At 50.8% G+C, this 24,637-nt stretch overlaps 1 protein-coding gene across 2 annotated transcripts in view; it reads right to left on the bottom strand.

Moving 5' to 3' along the window:
• The window catches only part of nsmfb (NMDA receptor synaptonuclear signaling and neuronal migration factor b), a 172,264-nt gene that overhangs the window by 88,213 nt on the left and 59,414 nt on the right, over positions 1-24,637 (bottom strand). For both annotated transcript variants that reach the window (XM_072488207.1, XM_072488206.1), the window contains 7 exons: positions 24,536-24,625; positions 21,893-22,017; positions 18,553-18,636; positions 15,462-15,495; positions 10,823-10,893; positions 9,852-9,931; positions 6,339-6,441 (listed from right to left, as the gene is read on the bottom strand). In XM_072488207.1, the coding sequence (XP_072344308.1) occupies positions 6,339-6,441; positions 9,852-9,931; positions 10,823-10,893; positions 15,462-15,495; positions 18,553-18,636; positions 21,893-22,017; positions 24,536-24,625 (587 nt within the window). The remainder of the gene's footprint in view (positions 1-6,338; positions 6,442-9,851; positions 9,932-10,822; positions 10,894-15,461; positions 15,496-18,552; positions 18,637-21,892; positions 22,018-24,535; positions 24,626-24,637) is intronic.

The raw sequence follows: 24,637 nt of genomic DNA, 5'->3' as shown, positions 1-24,637 counted from the left end.
TTCCGACAACCTCGCAGGGACGTGCGGGCCATTCAGCCTCCTTACGACGATATCCAGACCAGTGACACAGACGACCGGGACGCCTTCCGTGTTGCGGTCATTGATGGGAACCAGGGGCGGAATTCTCCACAATCGGCGCGATGTCCGCCGACCGGCGCCAAAAACGGCACAAACCAGTCTGGCATCGCACCGCCCCAAAGGTGCGGAATCCTCCGCATCTTGAGCGGCCGAGCACTAACCTTGAGGGGCTAGGCCCGCGCCGGACTGATTTCCGCCCCGCCAGCTGGCGGGAAAGGCCTTTGCCAGACGGTGCATGCGCGGGAGCGTCAGCGGCCGCTCACAGCATCCCCGCGCATGCAGAGTGGAGGGGGTCTCTTCTGCCTCCTCCATGTTGGAGACCGAAGGAAAAGAGTGCCCCCACGGGACAGGCCCACCCGCGGATCGGTGGGCCCCGATCGCGGGCCAGGCCACCGCCCGGCCACCCCCCGGGGCCAGATCGCCCCGCGTCCCCCCCAGGACCCCGGAGCCCACTCGCGCCGCCTTGTCCCGCCGGTAAGAGAGGTGGTTTAATCCACGCCGGCGGGACAGGCATTCCAGCTGCGGGACTTCGGCCCATCCGGGCCAGAGAATCGCCGGGGGCCCGCCAACTGGCGCGGCGCGATTCCCGCCCCCGCCGAATATCCGGTGCCGGAGAATTCGGCAACCGCGGGGGCGGGATTTACGCCAGCCCCCAGCGATTCTCCGACCCGGTGGGGGGGTCGGAGAATCCCGCCCTAGATGTCTCCAGCCAGGACCCACCAGCCGTTGCAAGTGAACACTGTCAATCCGGGTGATGAATGGTGTGCCACCCTAACGGTCAACCGATCAACGATAACATTCCGTCTGGACACTGGCGCCTCCGCCAACCTCGCAGCACGGTCAGCCTTCTACGCCATGAAGGTCAGACCACCAATTCGGTCATCCCGTTGCAAGATGGTCGACTACAATGGGAATGTTATCCCGGCTATGGGATCCTGCCAGCTCCAGGTGACACACAACACACACACGGCCACACTCTCATTTGAGATAGTCGGATCATCAAAGGACTCCCTGCTCGGCGCACAGGCATGCAAGGTTCTCCACCTCGTGCAACGAGTCCACGCTCTGTCTCCAGAAGGCTCATCTGACTTCCCGGATGCAGAATTCAGGGCACAGCTCCAATCGCTCCTCGCCCACAACCAGGAGGAATTTGAGGGCATGGGAACACTGCCCTACACCTACAGAATTCGTCTCAAACCGGACGCCATCCCGGTCATTCACGCACCTCGCAGGGTCCCAGCGCCACTCAAAGACGGCCTCAAGCAGTAGCTGCAGGATCTCCAGGACCAAGGGGTGCTATCCAGGGTCACGGAGCCCACGCCGTGGGTCAGCTCCATGGTGTGTGTCAAGAAGACCTCCGGCGAGCTCCGGATCTGCATCGATCCAAAAGACCTCAACAACAACATAATGAGGGAACACTACCCCATACTCAAACGGGAAGAGATCACAAGCGAAATGGCCCGGACGAAAAGCTTCACGAAACTGGATGTCTCGAAGGGTTTTTGGCAGATCCAACTGGATCAGTCCAGCTGAAAGCTGTGCACTTTCAACACCCCTTTCGGCAGGTTCTGCTGTAACAGAATGCCATTTGGCATCATCTCGGCATCCAAGGTCTTTCACAGGATCATGGAACAGATGATGGAGGGCATCGAAGGGGTGTGCCTCTACGTGGACGACATCATCATCTGGTCCACCACACCACAGGAGCACATCAATCGTCTCCAGCGTGTCTTTGCGCGCATACGGGAAAATGGCGTGCGCCTCAACTGAGCCAAGTGTTCTTTCGGCCAAACCGAGCTGAAGTTTCTGGGGGACCACATTTCCCGGTCAGGGGTCCGTCCGGATGCAGACAAGGCAAGCGCCATTACAGCCATGCCGCAGCCGGCAGACAAGAAAGCAGTGCTACACTTCCTCGGCATGGTCAACTTCCTGGGGAAGTTCATTCCCAACCTTGCCTCCCACACGACGGCGCTGCACCACCTCGTCAAGAGGTCCACGGAGTTCCAGTGGCTGCCCACACACCAGCAGGAATGGGAGGAGCTCAAACCCAAGCTCACCACTGCACCGGTATTGGCGTTTTTCGACACATCTCGTGACACTAAAATCTCGACTGATGCCAGCCAGTCCGGCATTGGGGCGGTACTCCTACAGCGGGATGACACTGCGTCATGGGCCCCGGTCGCCTATGGTTCGCGGGCCATGACCCCCACAGAACAGCGCTACACGCAGATCGAAAAGGAGTGCCTGGGTTTGTTGACCGGAATAGACAAGTTCCATGACTACGTGTATGGTCTCCCCCAGTTTACCGTTGAGACTGACCATCACCCCCTGGTCAGCATCATAAATAAGGACCTGAACGAGATGACACCTCGCCTCCAGCGCATCCTACTTAAACTCTGGAGGTATGACTTCCAACTGGTCTACACCCCGGGAAAGGACCTTATCATTGCAGATGCCCTATCCAGAGCTGTGAGCACACCGCCCGATTCGGAGGGGTTCGTCTGTCAGGTCGAAGAACAGGTGGCCTTCACATCGGCAAATCTGCCAGCTGACGACTCCAGTCTGGCCCGTATTCGCCGGGAAACTGCGGCTGACCCCCTTCCACAACAGGTGATGCGCCACATGATGGGTGGGTGGCTCAAAGGACAGTGCCCGCAGTTCTACAATGTCCAAGACGACTTGGCCGTCATTGATGGTGTCCTTCTAAAGCTGGACCGGATTGTGATTCCACACAGCATGCACAAGCTGGTCCTCGACCAACTACACGAAGGCCATCTGGGGGTCGAGAAGTGCAGACGGAGGGCCCGAGACGCGGTGTACTGGCCGGGCATCAGTGATGATATTGCCACCATGGTGCTCAACTGCCCCACCTGCCAAAGGTTTCAACCGGCGCAGCCTCCTGAGACGCTTCAGCCCCATGAGCTGGTGACGTCCCCCTGGGCAAAGATGGGTGTGGACCTTCTTCACGCACTTGGCAGGGACTATGTAATCGTCATTGATTACTTTTCCAACTATCCAGAGGTCATACGCCTGCACGATTTAACATCGTCCGCTGTCATAAGGGCCTGCAAAGACACCTTCGCTCGCCACGGCATTCCGATGACTGTCATGTCGGACAATGGGCCCTGTTTTGCCAGCCAGAAATGGTCATTCTTTGCTGCTTCGTATGGCTTCACACACGTGACGTCCAGCCCTCTGTATCCCCAGTTCAATGGAAAGGCAGAGAAGGGTGTTCACATCGTCAAGTGGCTCCTCTGCAAGGCTGCTGCTGCCGGATCGGATTTCTGCTCGGCCCCACTAGCCACTGGCCTCTCACCAGTCCAGCTGTTGATGGGTCGCGCCCTCAGGACCACTGTGCCATCCATTCTGATATCCACAACCAACCATGCTCCGGTACTACAGGGGATGCAACAGCAGCACGTTCGCCAGAAGATGGCATATATCACACGAGCAATTGATCTTCCCGCCCTGACGCCTGGAGATGACGTCCGCATCCACCTACCAGAAGGTGGCTGGTCAGCACCTGCTGAAGTTCTCCGACGCGTGACTCCCCGCTCGTTCCTGGTACGCATGCCTGATGGATCCATTCGCAGGCGCAATCGCCGGGCTCTTCGCCTACTTCCACGCTTGCTACGGGAACTTACACCAACACCGCGCCCTCCTGTTGTTCCTGATGTCAACTTCGTGGAGCTTCCTGCCACCATGCCCCTTCCGTCGCCGCCCGTGGCCAGGCCCATTCCTCAGCCGGTGGATCCAGACCCACCCTTGAGGCGGTCAACCCGAATTCGTCGCCCACCTACCAGACTGGATTTATGAGCCTGTTTGTACATTGTACTCATAATACCACTGTGTTAATATGTTTCTGTTCTTCCTTGTCGTTACAAGAGTTTGTTTTTGTCGTTCAACATTTCCCCGTCCTTTGTTTATGGTACAACCTCGTTGCTATGTCACGCCCGACATCACCCCTTGTATATAGTTTAGCCCCATGTACATGCTGTAGATATTGCACACACACACATTCAGCTGCACTCAGTACACATCTCTATTTATAACCACGTAGGCACATGTTCTTGTACAAAAGGGGGGATGTCATGATATTCAGGTAAACATCATAGCACAAACATACATACATACTGATGGACAGATCAATGGACCAATCAACACACACACAACACTGTAGCCAATCACAGGCAAGAGCATACACAGTACAAAACAGGGAACACAACACTTCCTGAGCATTCCAGCAGGAGACAGCTCAGGGCACAGAGCTCATAGCAAGCCACTCAGACATCCACCATATGCTGAGTGCCACTACAAGATAGTATTAGGAATAGGTCCACAGATTCTAGGGTTATGATCGAACCTCAGTAACCAGTTTACCACTGTAAATAAATGTTAATAATAAAACGGAGTTGTACCATTTGCAACCGTGTTGGTTCGCCTGTGAGCAGAGTACCCAACACATCAAGAATGACAAGGGCAGCAGATACCTGGGAACACCATCACCTGCAAGCTCCCCTCTAAGTCACACACCATCCTGACATGGAACCACATCACCATTCCTTCACTGTCACTGGGTCAAAATCCTGGAACGTCCTTCCTAATAATGTTGTAGGTCTACCGACACCACGTTGTCTGCAGCGGTTCAAGATCACAGCTCACCACTGCCTTCCCAAGGGCAGTTAGGAATGGGTAACAAATGTGGGCCTAGCCAGTGGTGCCACATCCCATAAATTTTTTTTTTTTTTAAATGCTGAGGTACAGAGGGTTCAGGACAGTTCCATCGGGGAGGGCTGCATTGACTTAGATTTTGGTATCTGATGGTACAGCAGATAAGAGGATAAGTTGGACATTTTTCAGGCAAAATGGGGAGATTATGGAAGGCTCTGAAATTAAAGCACAAGGAGGCCTGGGCCCTTTCCTTCATTAATCTGGTACCTGAGAAACTGTTGGAGGGCATTTTGTGATACTGGACAAAGATATCAATTATAGGTGGCCCTGGAACTACATTTGTGCTCCTATATTACTTTTGAATAGTTCTGGTGAGACAAAAGGTACTCATTGGCTTAGATGCCTGTTTAGAAGAGGCAATTTGTAGAAATAGATAGTGTATACACAATGCTTGTTAATATCAGAAGGGACACAAAATGGCTGAACTAGGCACTTTCCTTTCAAAATAAGTTACAAACTGTGTAAACTACCTCATGAGAACCGAGGGAGTACTTCAACAGCCGCTGACAACAGCTTCCCAGAACAAGAAATGCTATGTGTCCTTGATAAGATCAAGGACCCCAGTTGCAGACAGGACATCATTATGTTAGTTTTGAATGACTTCTGTATGAAGTCAACACCCACTTTACTTTATTAATCAGGTACCTGAGAAACATATCAACAACAACTTGCATTTGGATAGCACCTTTAATGCACTAAAACATCCCAAGGTCGTCGACAGGAGTGTAATATGACACCAAGCTACAGAAGGAGATATTAGTGCAGCAGAACAAAAGCTTAATCGAAGAGGTTGGATTTGAGGAGCAACTGATAGGAAGGGAGAGGCCGAGAGTGTTCCAACACACTTCTGACTGGTCTCCCACATTCTATCATCGATTAACCTGAGGTCATCCAAAAGCTGACTGCATCTTAACTCGCACCTTTCACCTTTCACTCCTGCGGTCATCCACCTACATTGACCCCTGGTCAGGCAACCTCTAGATGTTAAAAACTCTCGTCCTTGTTTCCAAATCGCTCCATGGTCTCGCCATCACCCCACCGCCCCCCCCCCCCGCCCCCCCCGCCCCACCCTCCCACTACCTCTGTAATCTTCCCCAAACCCACTGGCCCAGCACTGCCTCCACCCCTGACCTATCGGGGCGTTTGAGATCCATTCTCCGTAGGGAGAGATCCATTCATTCTTCTGTGTCCATTTGGGATTTCTAAAGATGAATAATGTCAGCTGTACAGAATGGAACACTCTCTGGGGGTCTGTGATGAGAGAGATTTTCAGCATTCCATACAAATTACCTTCCTAAAAAATATAAATCACCTGTTACTAAATAATTCTCTTGTGCTGAACGTTTCTTAGGAGGCGCAGTAAGTGACGGAATCTGGATGTCAGGTCTGGCATATTCTTGGGTACCGGTGCAGAGAGACCCAGGATCCCTCCACCCCAGCCCCCCCCCCCCCCCCCCCCCCCAACCCACACTCCCCCCCCACCCGCCCTTCCTGTTTGCTATAAAAATGCTGCAAGGATTGTCCTTTACCTTTTCTCCATTGGGATTTCCCAGGACATAGCAGCCCATTATATGAACCACGTTTGGCTCTGTGTTGATCTTACTCATCAGTCTGCTCAATCGCTTCCAAAACCTGCAAGAAATGTAAGTGCAAAAACTGTTACCAGGCATTTCTGCCACTGGCGGGAGTTTGGAATCCCAAACTCACGTGAAAAATGTGACAACGGCAGGATTAGGGTGTCACACACTCTCCTAATTTCCTCCTGGGCTGGAGAGGAAAGAAAACCTCCTGACATAAAACAGCCAATTTCAGCAGCCTCATCCGTAGCCAGTGCTGGAGGAATTGTGGTGTTTTTATAATGATACAAAGGCACCGATCACTCAGAAGGGATTGTGCAAATGTGTTGTGGGTTCATTTATTTGGAGCAGAAACATGGGAACAGGTAGAGATGGGCAGAAAGCTTGAAGGCATCAGCAGAGTTGTGTGTGCTGTGTTCTGCTCACAGGCAAGAGTGAAACTGAGACTGGATTAAGGGCACACTTCCCTTCTAGCGATGGCAAGCTGCTTTCTCTTAAAGGCATATTAGACAGAAACCAGGACCACTTGGCTCAGTTGTGAAAAATTCTTGTGTGTGAGAGCATGCCAGGCAGTTCCAAATGCCCGCTTCCAGCAAGCAAATGCTCTACCCCCTGAAACTGTATTTGGAAAATCAACCCTTCTGAAACTCCCTGCTGTTGTGATACCAACTTCACCCAAGGGTGAAAGAGAAAAGAAAACTGCATTGATATGGTGCCTTTCCCAGCCTCAGTAAATCCCAAAGCACATTTGGGGCGGGATTCTCCCGTGGCGCGTCCGCTCCACTTCCGCTGCTGGCGAAGATGGATAATTTGGCGCTAAGCTGAATCTCCCATGCACTGCAACGTAACCGGAGAATCGAGCCCTTGGTATTTCCACAAATTCAGCAATTGCACAGCAGTAGCACGTTTCCATTGGCGAGAAGATCAGCAACTGGCGGACACAGGTTTAAGATAATAGGCAAAAAGAGGGGCGGTGAGAAGGATTTTTTAAAAAAAAGAGCAGTGAACTGGAATTCCCTGCCTGAGAGGGTGACAGAAATACATTCCGCATTAACTCTCTAAAGGGAGCTGGGTAACGGGGACATTTGGAGGGGAAGGGGGGGGGGTGAGGGGACAGGCCAAATTAGGTGTTCTTTCAAAAGCTGACACAGTGGCCTGAAGGACCTCTTTCTGTATTTTCTGGTGTGTGCAAGTGATGAGACAGACAGCACACCCTGCAGCTTCCTGCCGAATGCAGCAGTTCAGAGCTGTGATACTGAGTGTTGGAATGACGCGATAACCTGGAGGAATCTGTGACTTCACCGTAGCTGACAACCACACAATCTGTAACTACCAGCAAGTGTCATTGGACAGCAACCAGGAGCAGGAATATTTTTCTCTCATTTTTGTCTTTTCCAGGTTTTGGAGTGCAATTGGAATGTCCTGAGCAGACAGTCAGATATGATGAGCTAACTCTGTGATAATCACTTGCTGCACCTCTTGGGTTCCATTTCTTCTTATCTTAACCTCATAGACACAGAACGGGGTAACTGTTGACTCAGGCCTGTGTGCTGGGTGTCTCCCAGCCCCCAGACTGCAGTCCAAGCTTTAATGCATAGCTTCCCTTAGCAGATTGGTTTGCGTTGTTGATCTGCCCCTTTAAGCAGCCATCAGAATCAGAGCCCTCATGGGAACCCTCACCCAATCAAATTGCAGGCCAATGGCCATGCCCACTTGGGTTCTGGGCTTAATCCGGAGAGAGCATTCCGAGCCACCCAATCGTGCAGGACACTGCGCTGAGAGTCAATGGAGATGGGAAATTAGGAGTTGCAGGGAGTATAAGGGTGATTTTTATGGGAGAGCTGACACCAATAAACCACTTAAACTTCAATTTAATTCGATAATTATGAGGTGATGCATTTTGGCAAGAGATGGGGATGGGGAGAAATAATTCAGACCTAATGGCACAGTTCTCAAGAGTGTGCACAGATAGAGGGACCTGGAGGTCAACTGGCATCGACCTTTGAAGGTGGCAAAGGACATTGAGTGAGCTTGGGCTTCATAGTTAGAGGTATGGAGTACAACTCTGGTCGGGCCATAACTAGAGTATCGTGCCCAGTTCTGGTCAGCACACTTTAGTGAGGGTCCTTGGGGGGGGGGGGTAGTTCAGCAAAAGGTTAGGTCGTTTATTCTCCTGGGAATGAAGGTGATTGAGGGGAGATTTAAAAGTAGCCTAGAAGATTGTCACAGGATTAGATAAGGCGACAAATGTCAGTTGATGTCACAAGGCCTAACAGGCAAGGAATTAAGGTTTTGGACAAAGAGATGCAGGGGGGCTGTGAGGTGGAACTGATTTTACTCAGACATGTGGAGCTGATTATTATGCGAAATAATCTCAGGAGTCTCAGGTACAGAACGATTGTTTGTTTGCCAACGTGTTGGGGGTGGGGGCACTACCTCAGAAAATGTGGGCGTCATTCTCCGCCGGCGGGAGTCTCCGTTTTGCCGGCGCCCGGGGGGTTTCCCGACGGCGTGGGGCTGCCCCACAATGGGAAACCCCATTGACCGGCCGGTGTAACGGAGCATCCCGCCGGCGGGTCGGGGCAGAAATGTGGCGGGGCGGGATGGAGAATTTCGCTCAATGTCTCTGAAGCAGGACCCGACCCAACTGAGGAATCATCGGACATTTTTACATCGAGAAGCACATAGGCAGTACAGTGCTTAAGTTCAGAGTTCAGAGCTGGCACGAGCCTCAGTCGTCCCAATCGCCCAGAGGCTGTTCCTTATCTCTTCCCTGGTGCCTGTTGCTACCAGGCTTGGCCTTGCGCTCTGCGAGATCTGTCTGCTAAGGCAGAGGTAACCAGAGTACAGAGGGAACCAGGCATCCAAGCTTCTGAAATGGGCCCTGAAGACGTGTGAAGTTTACTGGTCCTAGCTGGCTGTTTCATCACGTAATCATCCAGCTAGCGGTGCCTGTGCGTCTTTGCCTCATCAGCATGTTAGCTCCCTGCTGTCTTTTACCCTGAGTGGGGAGTTTTACTGAAAATCTTTTCAAATACAACCATGTAGTTTCAAATCCCTCCAAAAGTCTCTTTTGATGCAATCGTTTAACCCCTTTAAAGATCCCTTAATATACCACGCTCGTTATTTCCTTCATAAATTGTTGTAATAAAACATATTCATTATTTTGCTCTTGCACTCAAGAAAGTGGTAATGATGTGGAACTCACTGCCCGTGAGGGGAGCGGAGATAATCAATGACGTCCAATTGGAATGGACCTCGCATGAAACAAACCTGCAGAGCTAGAGATCAAACGGGGGAGTAGGACTGGATGGACTGCTCTGAAGGATCTGGCATTGAATCGATGGGCCAAATGGCCTCCTCTGGGCTGTAATCCGATAAACAACACTGCTCTGAACTTGGCCCTTGCAGAGAGAGCATTGGCCATGCCAGATCCTAACTGCATATGAATTGTGATTGGCTTACATGATCAGGTCCTCCTCTTTCTCCACTTTCGCAAAGGTGGCGACCTTGTTCTTCAGCAGATACAAATGGCCAGGTCCCCCCTACAATCAAAGCAAAGGGGCCATCAATAAAGCACAGGCATTGTAATATTACACTAACATCACTCTGACAGCACTGACGCAAGAAACTACTAATATAAGACTCAGACCTGTTTAACTTGGAGTAGGCATGGCGTTACAAGCCGCTGGTGAAGAGTGACATATGGGGTTGAGTGAGATAATGTGGGTCAGGTGTCAGGGCTGTGAATTAGAGGTAAGGCAGCAAATTGGGTCCGGGGGTCTTGAGCTGCAGAACCTCGTGTGAGTACAGTAAGGACCCCCTGTGGACATTCCAGGCAGATCCATTTTAGCCTTCAACAAAGAGCGTTGTAGCATTGGGACTGTTAGTGATGCCCCCATAGCATCAAATGTGCAGCGATTGAGCACAGATCTGTCCCCTGATCAATTGCACCCACGGCGCAGGATAGAATAGAGGTTGATGGGGAACCATTGGATCATGAGGACAAGAAAGCAGGAATGGTGCTGAGCTCACACTCAATCCGTTAACAACGGAAGGGACTTGAATGACCGTCCCACCCAGTGTGACCTTCGGACCTGACCTCTCTGCATTGCAGTGTGAGAGTCCGAGTGAGTGGCCAAGTGGCCAGGGGCAGTGGCAGCGATCGCTGTCGAGGGGGCCACCATCAGACTCACCTGACAGGGCAGCACGGGGGCGCAGTGGCAGCACTGCAGTCTCACGGCGCCGAGGTCCCAGGTTCGATCCCGGCTCTGGGTCACTCCCCGTGTGGAGTTTGCACATTCTCCCCGTGTTTGCGTGGGTTTTGACCCCACACCCCAAAGATGTGCAAGATAGGTGGATTGAACACGCTAAATTGCCCCCTTTATTGGAAAAAATGAATTGGGTACTCTAAATTTTTTTTTAAAAAGACTCACCTGACAGAAAATCAGCAGCTTCCAGACCTTGCAGCCCTTCCGATAGGCGGTCAGCTTTTTCTCAATCTCCTCTATGGAAACACAGACTGGTCAGGTTATATTCCACACGTTTTCCCGAAAAGCAATACAGGAAACTGCGCCTCAACATGATTTGATAATACATTTATAGCACAGTGTCGCAGGTAAGATCCCATCACTATGACACAAATGGACTTGGTGTCATTCCGATTGGTGGGTGCCAACCTTATGGCCATTGTTCAACCTGGAGACAGGCTAAGGCAAGCACTCAATCCAATCACACAGAGAGCCAACATCAGAAAATCCAAGTCGCAATGCCAACTTCCAACAACTGAAGCTATAAGGGCTAGATTCTAATAGGCAGGTTACATAAACTAGCCTCGTATTCCCTTGGGTATGGATGAGAAAGACGTGATCTAATCAAGTAAGAAGTCTTACAACACCATTATAAGTCCAACACGTTTATTTGGAATCACTAGCTTTCAGAGTGTAACTCCTTCATCAGGTGAGTCAAAGGATTGTAAGACTTTCTTACTGTGCCCACTCCAGTCCAATGCCGGAATCACCACATCATCAAAGGGTTTGACAGGGTAGGTCATTTCCATTCCTCAGGCGGAGGGAGTCCATAACCTTAAAATTAGAGCTAGACCATTCAGGGGTGGTGTTAGGAAACACTTCTTCAGAAAGGGGTAGTGGAAATCCGGAATCCTCATCGCCAAAATGCCGTTCAGGCAGGGGGAGGAGCGGGGAGTTGTCAATTGAAAATGACAAACTTGGGTTAAATACATTTTTATTACACAAAGATATTAAGGGTTGCAGGACCAATATGACTAGATGGAGTTAAGATACAGATGAGCCATTAAAGTGGGGGGGGAGAGAGGCGGTCAGGTTTGTGGGGCTCAATGGCTACCTGAACCTATGTTCCGAACTGAGGCTACTCCCCAATAGCCTGTGTCCTGTTCTCTCCTCGACAAGCCAATTGTTGCAGGTTCCATGTTGTAGCAGTAGGGTATGGTACATACAAGGTTAATGTGGCACTGACTACAGCACCACACAATGACTTAAGAAGGCACCTGACCGGGAGCAAGAATCAGTCTAGAGAGACACAGAGATTGGTAAAGACGTAGAAAGGAGTCAGCTCCATAAGGACTCTTCACATACCACCAGAACCGAATAAGGAATAGCAGCAGGAATCAGGCATTGTACCCTTGGGCCTGCTCTGTCATTCAATATGACCAGGGCTGAAGTTTTACATCAACCCCATTTTCTCCCACAGCTCCTGAACGTTTCTTCCCTTAGCGCCCAGAAAACTATCGATCTCAGACTTAAATCTACTCAACGTCTGAACACCCACAATCCTGTGGGATAGGGAATTCCAAAGGTTCTTATTCTTCCAAGTGAATAAATCTGTCCTTATCTCAATCCTAAATGACCGGGGCTGGAATTCTCCAGCCATTCGCTGGCAGCGGGAATCTCTGGTCCTGTTATCAGCCCCGCCCGTGGATTGCCCGACGGCGTGGGGTGTGCTCAATGGGAAATCCCAATGGCAGCAGTGGGAGCAGAGAATCCCGCCGCCAGCGAACAGCGCCCCCTCCCGCTGCCGAGAAACACGCCGCTGGGAGGACCAGCGAATCCAATCCTAGACACCGAGTTCGAAACTCTCCAGACGGGGGAAATCCACTCTCTCGGACCCACCCTGGCAAAGTCTCTCACACACGTATACAATTCAGCGAGAACAACTTTCATTCTGCAGAGCGCTTGAGAATGGCGGCCAAATTCAACCCGATAGCCCTCTCATTTCAGGAATCATCCCATCGCTAGGAGTCCTCCAGCACATAACATGACAACAACATCACCTCTGGGTGAAGCTGTGATGTGGACTGGATTTGAGAGACCCTGGAACGAGCAGAGCCTCGGGCAGCGGAGGGCAACCTGTGGCCCCATCAGGTCTCTGAGTGCGGCACTCCAGACATTTTGTTGACCATTGCGCTTGTGCAGTGTTGCCACATTCCACTGGTTTCCGTCTGCATAGGTTTTTTCCTATCGGTATGACTAAAATGAAACGCATGTAAAGCAAAGGCACATGAAGAGAGGTGCCTGCTAATTGCTCACAACATGGACTGTGAGAGCCCTCACCAGGCAATCAAAGCGTAAATATTTATTTTGTTTTTACCAGCTGAAGTTGATGACAGTTCAAATAACAAAGAAGAAAGAAAAGTACAGCACAGGAACAGGCCCTTCAGTCCTCCAAGCCTATGTCGACCACGTTGCCCATCTAACCTAAAACCTTTCACACTTCCAGTGTCCGTATCCCTCTATTCCCATCCTGTTCAAGTATTTCTCAGGCTGCCCCTTAAACGTCACTATCGTAACTGCTTCCACCGCCTCCTCCGGCAGCGCAGTCCACTACCATCTGTGTAAAAATCTTCCCTCGCACATCCCCTCTAAACTTTGCCCTTCGTTCAGACGCAGTGGTTAGCACTGCTGCCTCACGGCACCGAGGTCCCAGGTTCGATCCCGGCTCTGGGTCACTGTCTGTGTGGAGTTTGCACATTCTCCCCGTGTTTGCGTGGGTTTCACCCCCACAACCCAAAGATGTGCAGGGTAGGTGGATTGGCCATGCTAAATTGCCCCTTAATTGGAAAAAATGAATTGGGCACTCTAAATTTATAAAAAACCTCGCACCTTAACTCTATGTCCCGAGTAATTGACTCTTCCATCCTGGGAAAAGGCTTCTGACTATCCACTCTGACTATGCGCCTCATAATTTTGTTGCCCCTCAACCTCCGTTGTTCCAGTGAGAACAAACTGAGTTTATCCTCATAGCTAATGCCCTCCATACCAGGCAACATCCTGACAAACCTCTTCTGTACCCTTGCCAAAGCCTCCACATCCTTCTGGTAGTGTGGCGTCCAAAATTGAACACTATATTCCAAGTTTGATTTATATATAAATGAGTCAGCATTTTCTATAACTCGTTATGAGGGTCTTGGTTAGTGAATAAACCCGATTTCTGCACACTAAGATGGTTTCCAGCCCACTGAGATGGCTTCCGGCCCACTGAGATGGCTTCCGGCACACTGAGATGGCTTCCGGCCCACTGAGATGTTTTCCGGCCCACTGAGATGGTGTCCGGCCCACTGAGATGGTGTCCGGCCCACTGAGATGGTGTCCGGCCCACTGATGGTTTTCGGCCCACTGAGATGTTTACCGGCCCACTGAGATGGTGTCCGGCCCACTGAGATGGTGTCCGGCCCACAGAGATGGTTTCCGGCCCACTGAGATGGTGTCCGGCCCACAGAGATGGTTTCCGGCCCACTGAGATGGTGTCCGGCCCACTGAGATGGTGTCCGGCCCACTGAGATGGTGTCCGGCCCACTGAGATGGTGTCCGGCCCACTGAGATGGTTTCCGGCCCACTGAGATGGTTTCCGGCCCACTGAGATGGTTTCCGGCCCACTGAGATGGTGTCCGGCCCACTGAGATGGTATCCGGCCCACTGAGATGGTGTCCGGCCGACTGAGATGGTTTCCGCCCCACTGAGATGGTGTCCGGCCCACTGAGATGGTGTCCGACCCACTGAGATGGTGTCCGGCCCACTGGGATGGTGTCCGGCCCACTGAGATGGTGTCCGGCCCACTGAGATGGTGTCCGGCCCACTGAGATGGTGTCCGGCCCACTGAGATGGTGTCCGGCCCACTGAGATGGTGTCCGGCCCACTGAGATGGTGTCCGGCCCACTGAGGTGAAGGAGGGCCACTCATGGTGCCCACTCACTAGCCTAGGTTGCTTGTCACTGGCTTAGTGGCAATCACTCTACCACGCATGGCCAGGGGGAGTAATGACAATGAAAAGATTCAGTCACAAGCCTGCTTCGAAACAAGCCACAGGATCTTTTCTACACAGTCAAGGGGGCAGAGAGAGCCTCAATTTGTTGCTTCATTAAAAGATAGTTCACCTGACAGTGCAGGACTCCATCACTTCTGTGACAAAATGCTAGCCAAAATTCTGTGCTCACTGGGAGACAGTGGCGTAGTGGTATTGTCACTGGACTGGTCATCCAGAGAGCCAGGGCAATGATCCGGAGACCCAGGTTCGAATCCCACCACGTTGAAATTTAAATTCAATAAACAAAAATCCGGAATTAAAAGCCTAATGATGACCATGAAACCATCGTTGATTGTCGTAAAAACCCATCTGCTTCACTGATGCCCTTTCGGGAAGGAAATAGGCCGTCCTTACCCGGTCTGGCCTACATGCGACTCCAGACCCACCGCAGCCGTGTGACAGACTCTTGAAATGGCCTAGCAAGCCACTCAGTTCAAGGGCAATTAGAGATGGGCAATAATTGCTGGCCCGGCCCAGCCCAGCAACACTCACATTCTCTAAACGGAAAAAAAACTCACTGGAGGGGACTCAAACTCAAAACCTTTTGGTTCAGAGGCGAGAGTGCTCCCACGTTACCAAGGCTGATGCTTAAACTTTGTTGGAGTGGAATTCGCTCCTGGTTTGGTTTTGGATCTGCAGCTTAAGGTGAAGATGAAACTTTTAATGATTTTTCATGAGCTTCTAACCACCGTGTAACAGCAATAACAGCAGAGAAACCCACTGAAATCCACTCACCTAAGATGTCGTCGAACGTGGCATGTTCATGGTCCTGTAGGAATAATGAGAGTGCTTGTTAACCCTTTAAATGCTTAGTTCTTTCAAGTGACCCCTCAGCCCACTTAACTTGAATTCTTACTTTTAGGTGTGGCCCAACAGAATGAGGTGTCAGATTAAAATTCTGAAGTCTCTTTGTTTCTCAGCCCTCTAGCTGTGAAAAAGCCAACAACAAAAAAAAAAAATGCTCTGGAAGATGAGTGTGCAGTGGGTTTGAGACTGTCCTTTCACCTCTGTGACAATGGGTCAAATCCAGCTCTGACCAATACAATTCTGCAAGAACCCATCAACGCGAGTTGGGCATTTCCAAATCACCTCGCTGCCAGGACAGCAATCTCAATTTGTTCTCGGGATGTAGAGTGTATTTATTCATAGAATCATAGAATCCCTACAGTGCAGAAGGAGGCCATTCAGCCCATCGAGTCTGCAATATCCCCATAACCCCACCTAACCTTTGGACACACTAAGGGGCAATTTTCGCATTGGCCAATCCACCTAACCTGCACATCTTTGGACTGTGGGCGGAAACCTGAGCTCCCGGAGGAAACCCATGCAGACAGGGGGAGAAAGTGCAGACTCCACACAGACAGTCACCCAAGGTCAGAATCGAACCTGGGTCCCTGGTGCTGTGAGTTGGCAGTGCTAACCACTGTGCCAGCGTTGACTTGTTACCATGCAGTGTGGGACTGAAATCACAGGCTGAACCTTGGGTATGGATGGGATCCACCCCTTCTGGTGTAAAAGTCTGTGGCGGGCACGTCTGCACTTGGTTGACTCATCATGAGTCATTTTATAGCCACTTGGTCATTGGCTTGAGGCAGAACCTCTGCCACACAGAATGGGAAGTCCAGGCTCCAAGAGTGGCTGGCCAGAGCGCTAGCAATTCTCTTTGCCCAGTAGTACCATCGGGAGTACAGTGGCCACAGCTGGTACTACAGTCAGGACCCATTGAGGGGATGCCACGGACTCAGACTTTCATTTAGGTCCACATCTCATGGCAAGTTACACCGAGGAAGGTTGGGGGACCGAGATCAACAAGGTGGTGGAGGGTTTGGGGGGGGGAGGGGGGGGGGCTATTGCCCTCTGATGGGCACAGCATGCCTGACCAGCAAGTAACCCCCTATCCTGGGCACAATGCCCGCAGACTTCACAGGAGGGGCACCAGATACTAACAGCCTCACCTGGTTGTGGGTAAAATTCCAACAGGAATATTGATCGTGGCAGCGGGATGATGCTTTTAAGTGGCCAGTAATTGGGGCCATGGGAGCTGGCAGGAGTGGGCAGGTGGTGGGCATCGTGCAGTTGCAATTATACACGGCACCGCTGCCAGCCTTCTGGCCCACAGGAAGCCAAAGAATTCAGCCCCAAATGCAGGATAGACCCCATGTCTTGTCAATGGGGCAATCTTGGGCCAAAGACCCCACAATGTTTACATTGGTAGGCAGGTAGGCAGGGAAAACATGAAGACAGCCTGGCAGTACTCGGCTGCGACTGGCACCAAGGGACATTGCCGGTTCTGAAAAAAGGACGTTCTACCCATTGAGGAGCCTCCTCCTAAACTGGGCACTCCCGATGCTATGTTGAGCTTCCAAAGTTAAAGGGTAGGTGCTGATATTTCTGATGGGAAGACGAAAATGGGTAGAAGCTTCACAGAAACAAGCAGCACTGGAGGAGGACATTAGGCTGATCATCCCCATGAAAAAGCTATCAACTCATTCTGCCTCCACTTCTGTCCCCATTGCCCTGTCAAACCACCAATGATATTCTGTTCCACTTGCCTGTCTTTAAAAATGTGACTGAAGTGAAACAACGTTAAGCGAATTTTTCATTAGAATTAATATATAAACCGGACTAAGGTTCCCAGCAAGAGGCGTTGTGGTTGCTGAGGTGAGATCAGGAGCAATGTAATAGTGAATTTAGTGATTTGAACAGCATATATCCTCCCTATTATATTGGCGACGTCAGAATAATAAAAAAACAAGGAAATCAACATTAAGCAAGTTTTTTAAAGCCGTTTTTTAAATCAGCTATGAGTGAGGTTCATCAGAGTGTAGATTTATTGGGAAGGTGGGTCAGCCCTTTCTTCCCATCAATACCCCCTCAAGGAGAACAAAGATCTCCAATCAAACATTTGTTCAACCTACTGGCTTCACTGGGCATCACAAACAGGAAATCAGCACACCAATCACCGCAGGAGAGAGATAAATCAATGCCCTGGGTAAGAAACATTCGCCATTTCTTCGCTAACACAGCAAATTAGAATGGCAGCATGGTGGCGCAGTGGTTAGCACTGCTGCCTCACGGCGCCGAGGACGCGGGGTCGATCCTGGCCAGTGTGGGTCTCACCCCCACAACCCAGGGTAGGTGGATTGGCCACGCTAAATTGCCCCTTAATTGGAAAAAAAGAATTGGGTACTCTAAATTTATTAAAAGAAACGTTGCAAGTTATTGAGATCTTGGTTCGCACTGGCTGAACAGATGGTGGAAGGTGATCCAATAACAATTTTCAAAAGCGAACTGGATAGAAAGTTGAAAAGGAAACATTTGCAGAGCTATGGGGAAAGGGGAAAGATCCGGGCCGGAATTCTCCAACTGTTCGTTGGGATTCTCTGGCCCCCCCCCCCCGGCAACTCAGCCCCGCCTGCAGGTTTCCCGGCAGCATGGGGTAGCTTCAATGGGAATTCTCATTGACGATGGCGGAGAATTCCACCGCCAGCGAAAGGCATTCCGTCTCCCGCCACTGAGAAACACGTGGCTGGGAGGCCGGAGAATCCCGCCCCTGGGCCCTTTGGGTAGCAATTTCCAGAAGCCTTTTGTCTTAACATTCTGAGGTACTTTCACAATGAATAAACAGAAATGCAAAAATACACAGAATCTGCTTTGAACGCCTCTACGATCCTGCTCCTGGGTGCTGGGCATTCAACTTCAATCTTGGGAGACTCAAGGGCCGTCCTGGGAGGTGGACAACCTTCCGATAGTTCAGTGTGACTGGTCAAACGGTAAAGGAGCCAAAAACACCTGAAACCCCCACATCCAAAGGTGCTGTACTCACGTAGAGGATGGGGATGACGGAGGGGTCGTCCCTACGAAGGATGGTTGGGATGTACTCCGCCTTGGGGACCTTGGATGAAATGAGCTGCAAATGAAGAAACGCAATATCTGAATGGATGATTACTGTGCGAGGGAGTTTGATCTGAGCGGGCTGCGACCGCATGAGAATTAGGTCAAGTAAAGTGTGCAAACTGTGCTCCGACTATTGCTTTACACCATAAAACAGCACATCGATTAAGGTGGAATGTGGGAAATACAAGGTTAAACATACAGTTATAATTCTCGAGTTTATAATATCACTCAATAGCTTTTATTAAAACCTGCACTATTCATAAGAAACACCAGTGCACTAGCAACAATTCCAAAATTTGAACGCGTATTGCATTTCAGGTATCTTATTGGCCAGTGTCATGTGACTGATCGACTGGCTGCTGATAAGGACTGAACTAACTGTCTGATTGGCAGGGTTCTGAACTAAATAAAGGTTGGCTAAGGACACTGTGGTGGGGCTTCTCCATCTGTAGCGATGGCTGCATGGCTTTGGTTACAGACCACAACCAAGCCTGCTCCAGCGCGATATCTAGCTCCATTAGACAGCCCAGGTTGGGAATATTTGGTTTTGCAAATCCGTCCAGTGCAGAAGGAAGCCATTCGGCCCAATGAGTCTGCAAACACCCTCCCAGGCCTACTCTGCAGCCATATTCTTGTGACCCCATAACCCCATCTAAACATAACATCCCTGGAAACTAAGGGACAATTTAGCATGGCCAATCCGCCTAATCCGCACATCTTTGGATAGTGGAAGGAAACCGGAACACCCGGAGGAATCTCACGCAGACACGGGAAGAACGTGTCAACTCCCCACAGACAGTCACCCTAGGCCAGAATCGAGCCCAGGTCCCTGGCGCTGTGAGGCAGCAGTGCTAACCACTGTGTCACCGTGTTGCCCCCATATGGATTCCATGGGATTCTTTTAAGTATCGTGTGGGTTTGAATGAGATCATCTCTCATTCTTTGAAACTCTGGAGTACACAGGCCGACCCCTAATCCAGTCCACAACCTTTCCCCTGTCGACGGAGGCCCACCAAGCCTTCAGCCGCATCAAAGCAGACATTGCAGAGGCCACGATGTGCGCCATCGATGAGTCCCTCCCCTTCCAGGTCAAGAGTGATGCGTCCGACGTAGCTCTGGCGGCCACCCTCAACCAAGTGGGCAAGCCCATGGCCTTCTTCTCCCGTACCCTCCATGCTTCCGAAATTCGCTATTCCTCGGTCGAAAAAGAGGCACAAGCCATAGTTGAAGCTGTGAGACATTGGAGGCATTACCTGGCTGGCAGGAGATTCACTCTCCTCACGGACCAACAGTCGGTTGCTTTCATGTTCGATAATGCACAGCGGGGCAAGATTAAAAACGACAAGATCTTGCGGTGGAGGATAGAACTCTCCACCTTCAACTACGAGATCGTGTACCGTCCGGGGAAGCTAAACGAGCCTCCTGATGCCCTGTCCCACGGCACTTGTGCCACTGCACAAGTGGACCGCCTCTGAGCCCTCCACGAGGACCTCTGCCACCCGGGGGTCACTCGTTTCTTCCACTTCATCAAGACCCACAACCTGCCCTACTCCATCGAGGAGGTCAGGACAGCCACCAGGGACTGCCAAATCTGCGCAGAGTGCAAACCGCACTTCTACCGGCCAGAGAGGGCGCACCTGATAAAGGTCCCTTCGAACCCCTCAGCATGGATTTCAAAGGGCCCCTCCCCTCCACCGACCGCAACACGTATTTCCTGAACATGATTGACGAGTACTCCCGGTTCCCATTCGCCATCCCCTGCCCAGACATGACCGCAACCACCGTCATCAAGGCCCTCCAGGGTATCTTTACACTGTTCGGTTTCCCCGCGTACATACACAGTGATAGGGGGTCCTCCTTTATGAGCGACGAACTGCGTCAATTCCTGCTCAGCAGGGGCATTGCCTCAAGCAGGACGACCAGTTACAACCCCCGGGGAAACGGACAGGTGGAGAGGGAGAATGGAACGGTCTGGAAGACTGTTCTACTGGCCCTACGGTCCAGGAATCTCCCAGTCTCCCGCTGGCAAGAAGTCCTCCCGGTGGCCCTCCACGCCATCTGGTCGCTACTCTGTACAACTACCAATCAGACACCTCATGAACATCTCCTTGTTTTCCCCGGGAAGTCCTCCTCCGGGATCTCGCTCCCAACCTGGCTAGCGACACCCGGACCCATCCTGCTTCGGCGCACAAGTCGGACCCGTTTGTCGAGAGGGTCCACCTGCTGCACGCTAACCCCCAGTACGCCTACATGGCGTTCCCTGACGGCTGGCAAGATACAGTCTCCCTTTGGGACCTGGCGCCCGCTGGAACCCCACGCGCACCCGAACCATGACCCCCACCCCCACAGCACCTCACTGGAAGGTCAGTACTCCCGCCGCCCACCCACCCACCGCCGCCGCCGCCCCCCCCCCCCGTGTCAACCGTTTGCCCCAACAGCGACGCCTAGGGTTGACGAAGCTGCCAGGGAGGCCGAAACCACGCTCCCGGAGTCACAACCACCTGGACCCCCACCAGAATCACCACCGAAGCCCAGACGATCCAGAAGGACGACCAGGCCACCTGATCGACTGATTGCTTCGCTGTGACTTTAACCATGAACGAACACTTTGTAAATATTCTCGACAGCCCTGTAAGGAAGTATCACGGTACCTCCATATCTGATCATACCATGTTAAAGGCGACTGTTACCACTGGCCACCACCCCCGCCGGACTCTTTTTTAACAGGGGGTGAATGTGGTATCATCAGGTATTGCGGTACCTAAGAGGCTGATGACCATTGGTTAAACCTAGGAGTTTACCATTGGCTGTTGATAGGCGGCGTATAAGAACCGGTGCCATCCCAGCAGCCTTCACTTTCTGTACCGAAGCTGCTGGGGAAGAGTTCTAGTCGATTAAAGCTTTCAGTTATGAAATCACTTTGTCTTGAGTGTAATTGATCGTGCATCAGGTAGTGAAAGGGCAGAGGCCATAAAGGGATTCGAACACAAGGGTAAAAATGTTAAACTCGATGAGCCAATGTAGGTTAGCAAACACAGAGACGGCGGGTGAACCAAACTTGTTGTGGTTGTTCAATATAAAGGGCACTTATTCCTCTTACACACAACCCCCAGAAACATTTCTGACAACTGGTTCTGGGCCACTATAGACTGCTACTTGGAGAACACTGGCAGTGAAACAGTTAACTTGGCTTTATCAGCGACTTCAAAAACTGTTTTTGTTGAAAGGCCTGGACTTTGAGCAACGGGACTTGACACAGAAATTCTTACCATAATCTTGGGCGGGACAAAGTCTTCGCCTTCAGAGGACAGCAGTTCCAACTCCTTCTCTGCCTCCCAGCTGAGATCATCAAAGTCATCATCTAAAGCGCTGCAGGAGGACTCCAACTCCTGACCTGGTGTGACGCAAGAAGGAGATCCGACAAGGGTTACCATGGAGACATGGGATTGGTTACGGCTCTGCGGCCTTTGAATAAACCTTTCATAAAGAAGCACAGTCAGGGCTGGGCTGGAAAGGTGCCCCATCTGTTCCTCGGGTGTTGTGTGTCTTCAATACGCGAGGCAATGAGCATCGCTCACACGAGGAAAGGCAGTTGCAGGTGCTCCTGGGAACTGGCATAGCCGGGCCGGTGAAATTAATGGTGAGAGAGACATTCAGGGATGTGGATGATCAAATCACTTCAGGGACTGACAATCAGAAAGCACAGCTCACACACACACAAACACATAAATACACACGCGCGCACACACACACACAAAGCACAAAGACAACACGCACGTGATCTCACACGCACACACATATACACACTCACTCATAAAGGCAACACACATGCACACACATGTATTTACACACATGCATGCGCAAAGGCAATGTGCACATGCATGCACAAAAATACACACATATGCACACACACATGTATACATAAAGGCACACAAAGGCAATACACATGCTCGCACATACACATAAACACACACATATGCACAAAGGCAAAATACTCACGCACACATAAAGGCAACACACATGCACACACGCACATACACACATGCATGCGTAAAGGCAACATGCACATGCTTGCACACAAACACATGCACCCATACTGACACACACATGCACAAACACGCACACACGTTGCATGCATACATGTGCACACAAACACACACACAAACACGCATGTACACACACAAAGTAACAGTTCAGCAACCTCCCCCTCCACAACTTGTTCAGTCACTGGAAGCCAACGATGACCCAACACATCCCGATAGGACAGGCATAAACTCAAGAGCCAGAATTTGGAACATGATTAAATAAATCGGAATTGGACTCAATTTTGGTCCAGTTTGGATGGTACAGTTTAGTTGTTTAATATTTCAGCCATTTTTCACATTTATAATTATCACACAAACAGCACAGCATCCTTCTGTTCATTGGCTGAAGGATGACCTTAGAAATACAAATTATGTTCCAGTTGCAACATTATCAAATATTCCTCAATCAGGTGGAGCACAGACGAGAAATAGGAGAGGGTTGCTTTACGCTGCCCAATCACACTTCCAGGTTATGTACAACTTTGGGCTCGATATAGTGAGGGTTACATGCATAGTGCCACATCACTCACTCCAAGTTCAGTTGTAATATGGGCTAGACAAAGGGTAGGTTCATTTACAGACACACTCCCGCCCAGGTCAGTCCCAGCATAGGCTTGGTGAAGGGTAGATTTAATTTACACTGTCCCATCAAGCACCTCCAGGTCAGCCACAACGTGGATCACGTTTTACTTTAAACTGTTTCATTTATGTTTCAGGAGGTCTCAATTCCCCTGAATGTACTTCCCTAGTGATTCTTTTAGACTGTCCTTTGGTTGCTGTTTTCTTTCTTTATTCTCTCACAGGATATGGGCACCTCTGGCCATAATTGAATCCTTAGAATCCCCACAGTGCAGAAGGATGCCATTTGGCCCACCCTACCTAGGCCCATTTACCCGCCCTATCCCGCCTAATTCCATCTAATCTCCGCATCTTTGGACGCTAAGGGCAACATTTTTAGCACGGCCAATCCACCTCACCTTGTCTTTTGAGGGTGTAGTCCCTTCCGCAACCTCACCCTGCAGCCTCACTATTCACCCAGCGAGCCCGGGGGTAGGAGCAGAGCTCAATTAACCCGGGATGATATTGTAAACCGGGTGGGCGACTGATCCAACAAGACCTGCTTTCCACTATTGTGCAAAGGTGAAATGACCCACACATTAGCAACCCGACTATCCTGTCTCAGAACTGGATTTTGGAGGTAAAATGGTGTCGTAGGGACATGTGAAAGAACAAAGAGGGAAAACACTATGCATGTTCTTAGATGCAGAACTGCATCAGGTTTTCCCGCTATCCCAAGATGCTGCACTTCCAGCAACCCCTTTCTGAAATACAGCCAGAAGATGTGCCAGCAGATTTTCACACAGTAAGATCCAATAAACCATCAATGAATTGAACAATGAAAATGGGGCATTCCCCGCCGCGCCACATTTCCGCCCCGACCCGCCGGCGGGATGCTCCGTTACACCGGCCGGCCAATGGGGTTTCCCATTGTGGGGCAGCCCCACGCCGTCGGGAAACCCCCGGGCGCCGGCATAACGGAGAATCACGCTGGCGGAGAATCCCAGCCGTGCAGTTTGGTTGGTGGTGTTTGAGGGAGTAATGGCCAGGAGGTCTGCAGATAATTTTTTAAAAATCCTCAGGGGTGAATTACAATTACATAAACAGGCAGTTTAAGTCTCATCCTGAAGACAGCATCAGCAACAATGCAGCATCCCCTCAATGCTGCCAGCGTAAATTCTGTGTTCAAGTTCCAAGTGGGGCTTGAACCCATGGCATTCTGAGTGAAAGGTGAGACAAAGAGCTGTGTAAAGTAATGAATGAACCTACTGTCTCGAGGGTCACATATCAAGTCAGACTTCACTGGCGTGGGGTCACTCCAGGAACGACCAAAACTCTTCTCTTGTCTCTCTGAAGGACCTGAAAATTGAA

Source organism: Scyliorhinus torazame, chromosome 22 (genome assembly GCF_047496885.1).
Source record: "Scyliorhinus torazame isolate Kashiwa2021f chromosome 22, sScyTor2.1, whole genome shotgun sequence".
NCBI lineage: Eukaryota > Metazoa > Chordata > Chondrichthyes > Carcharhiniformes > Scyliorhinidae > Scyliorhinus > Scyliorhinus torazame.
Note: the sequence above shows the minus strand (reverse complement) of the source record. Positions and strands in the feature narration are given on the sequence as shown.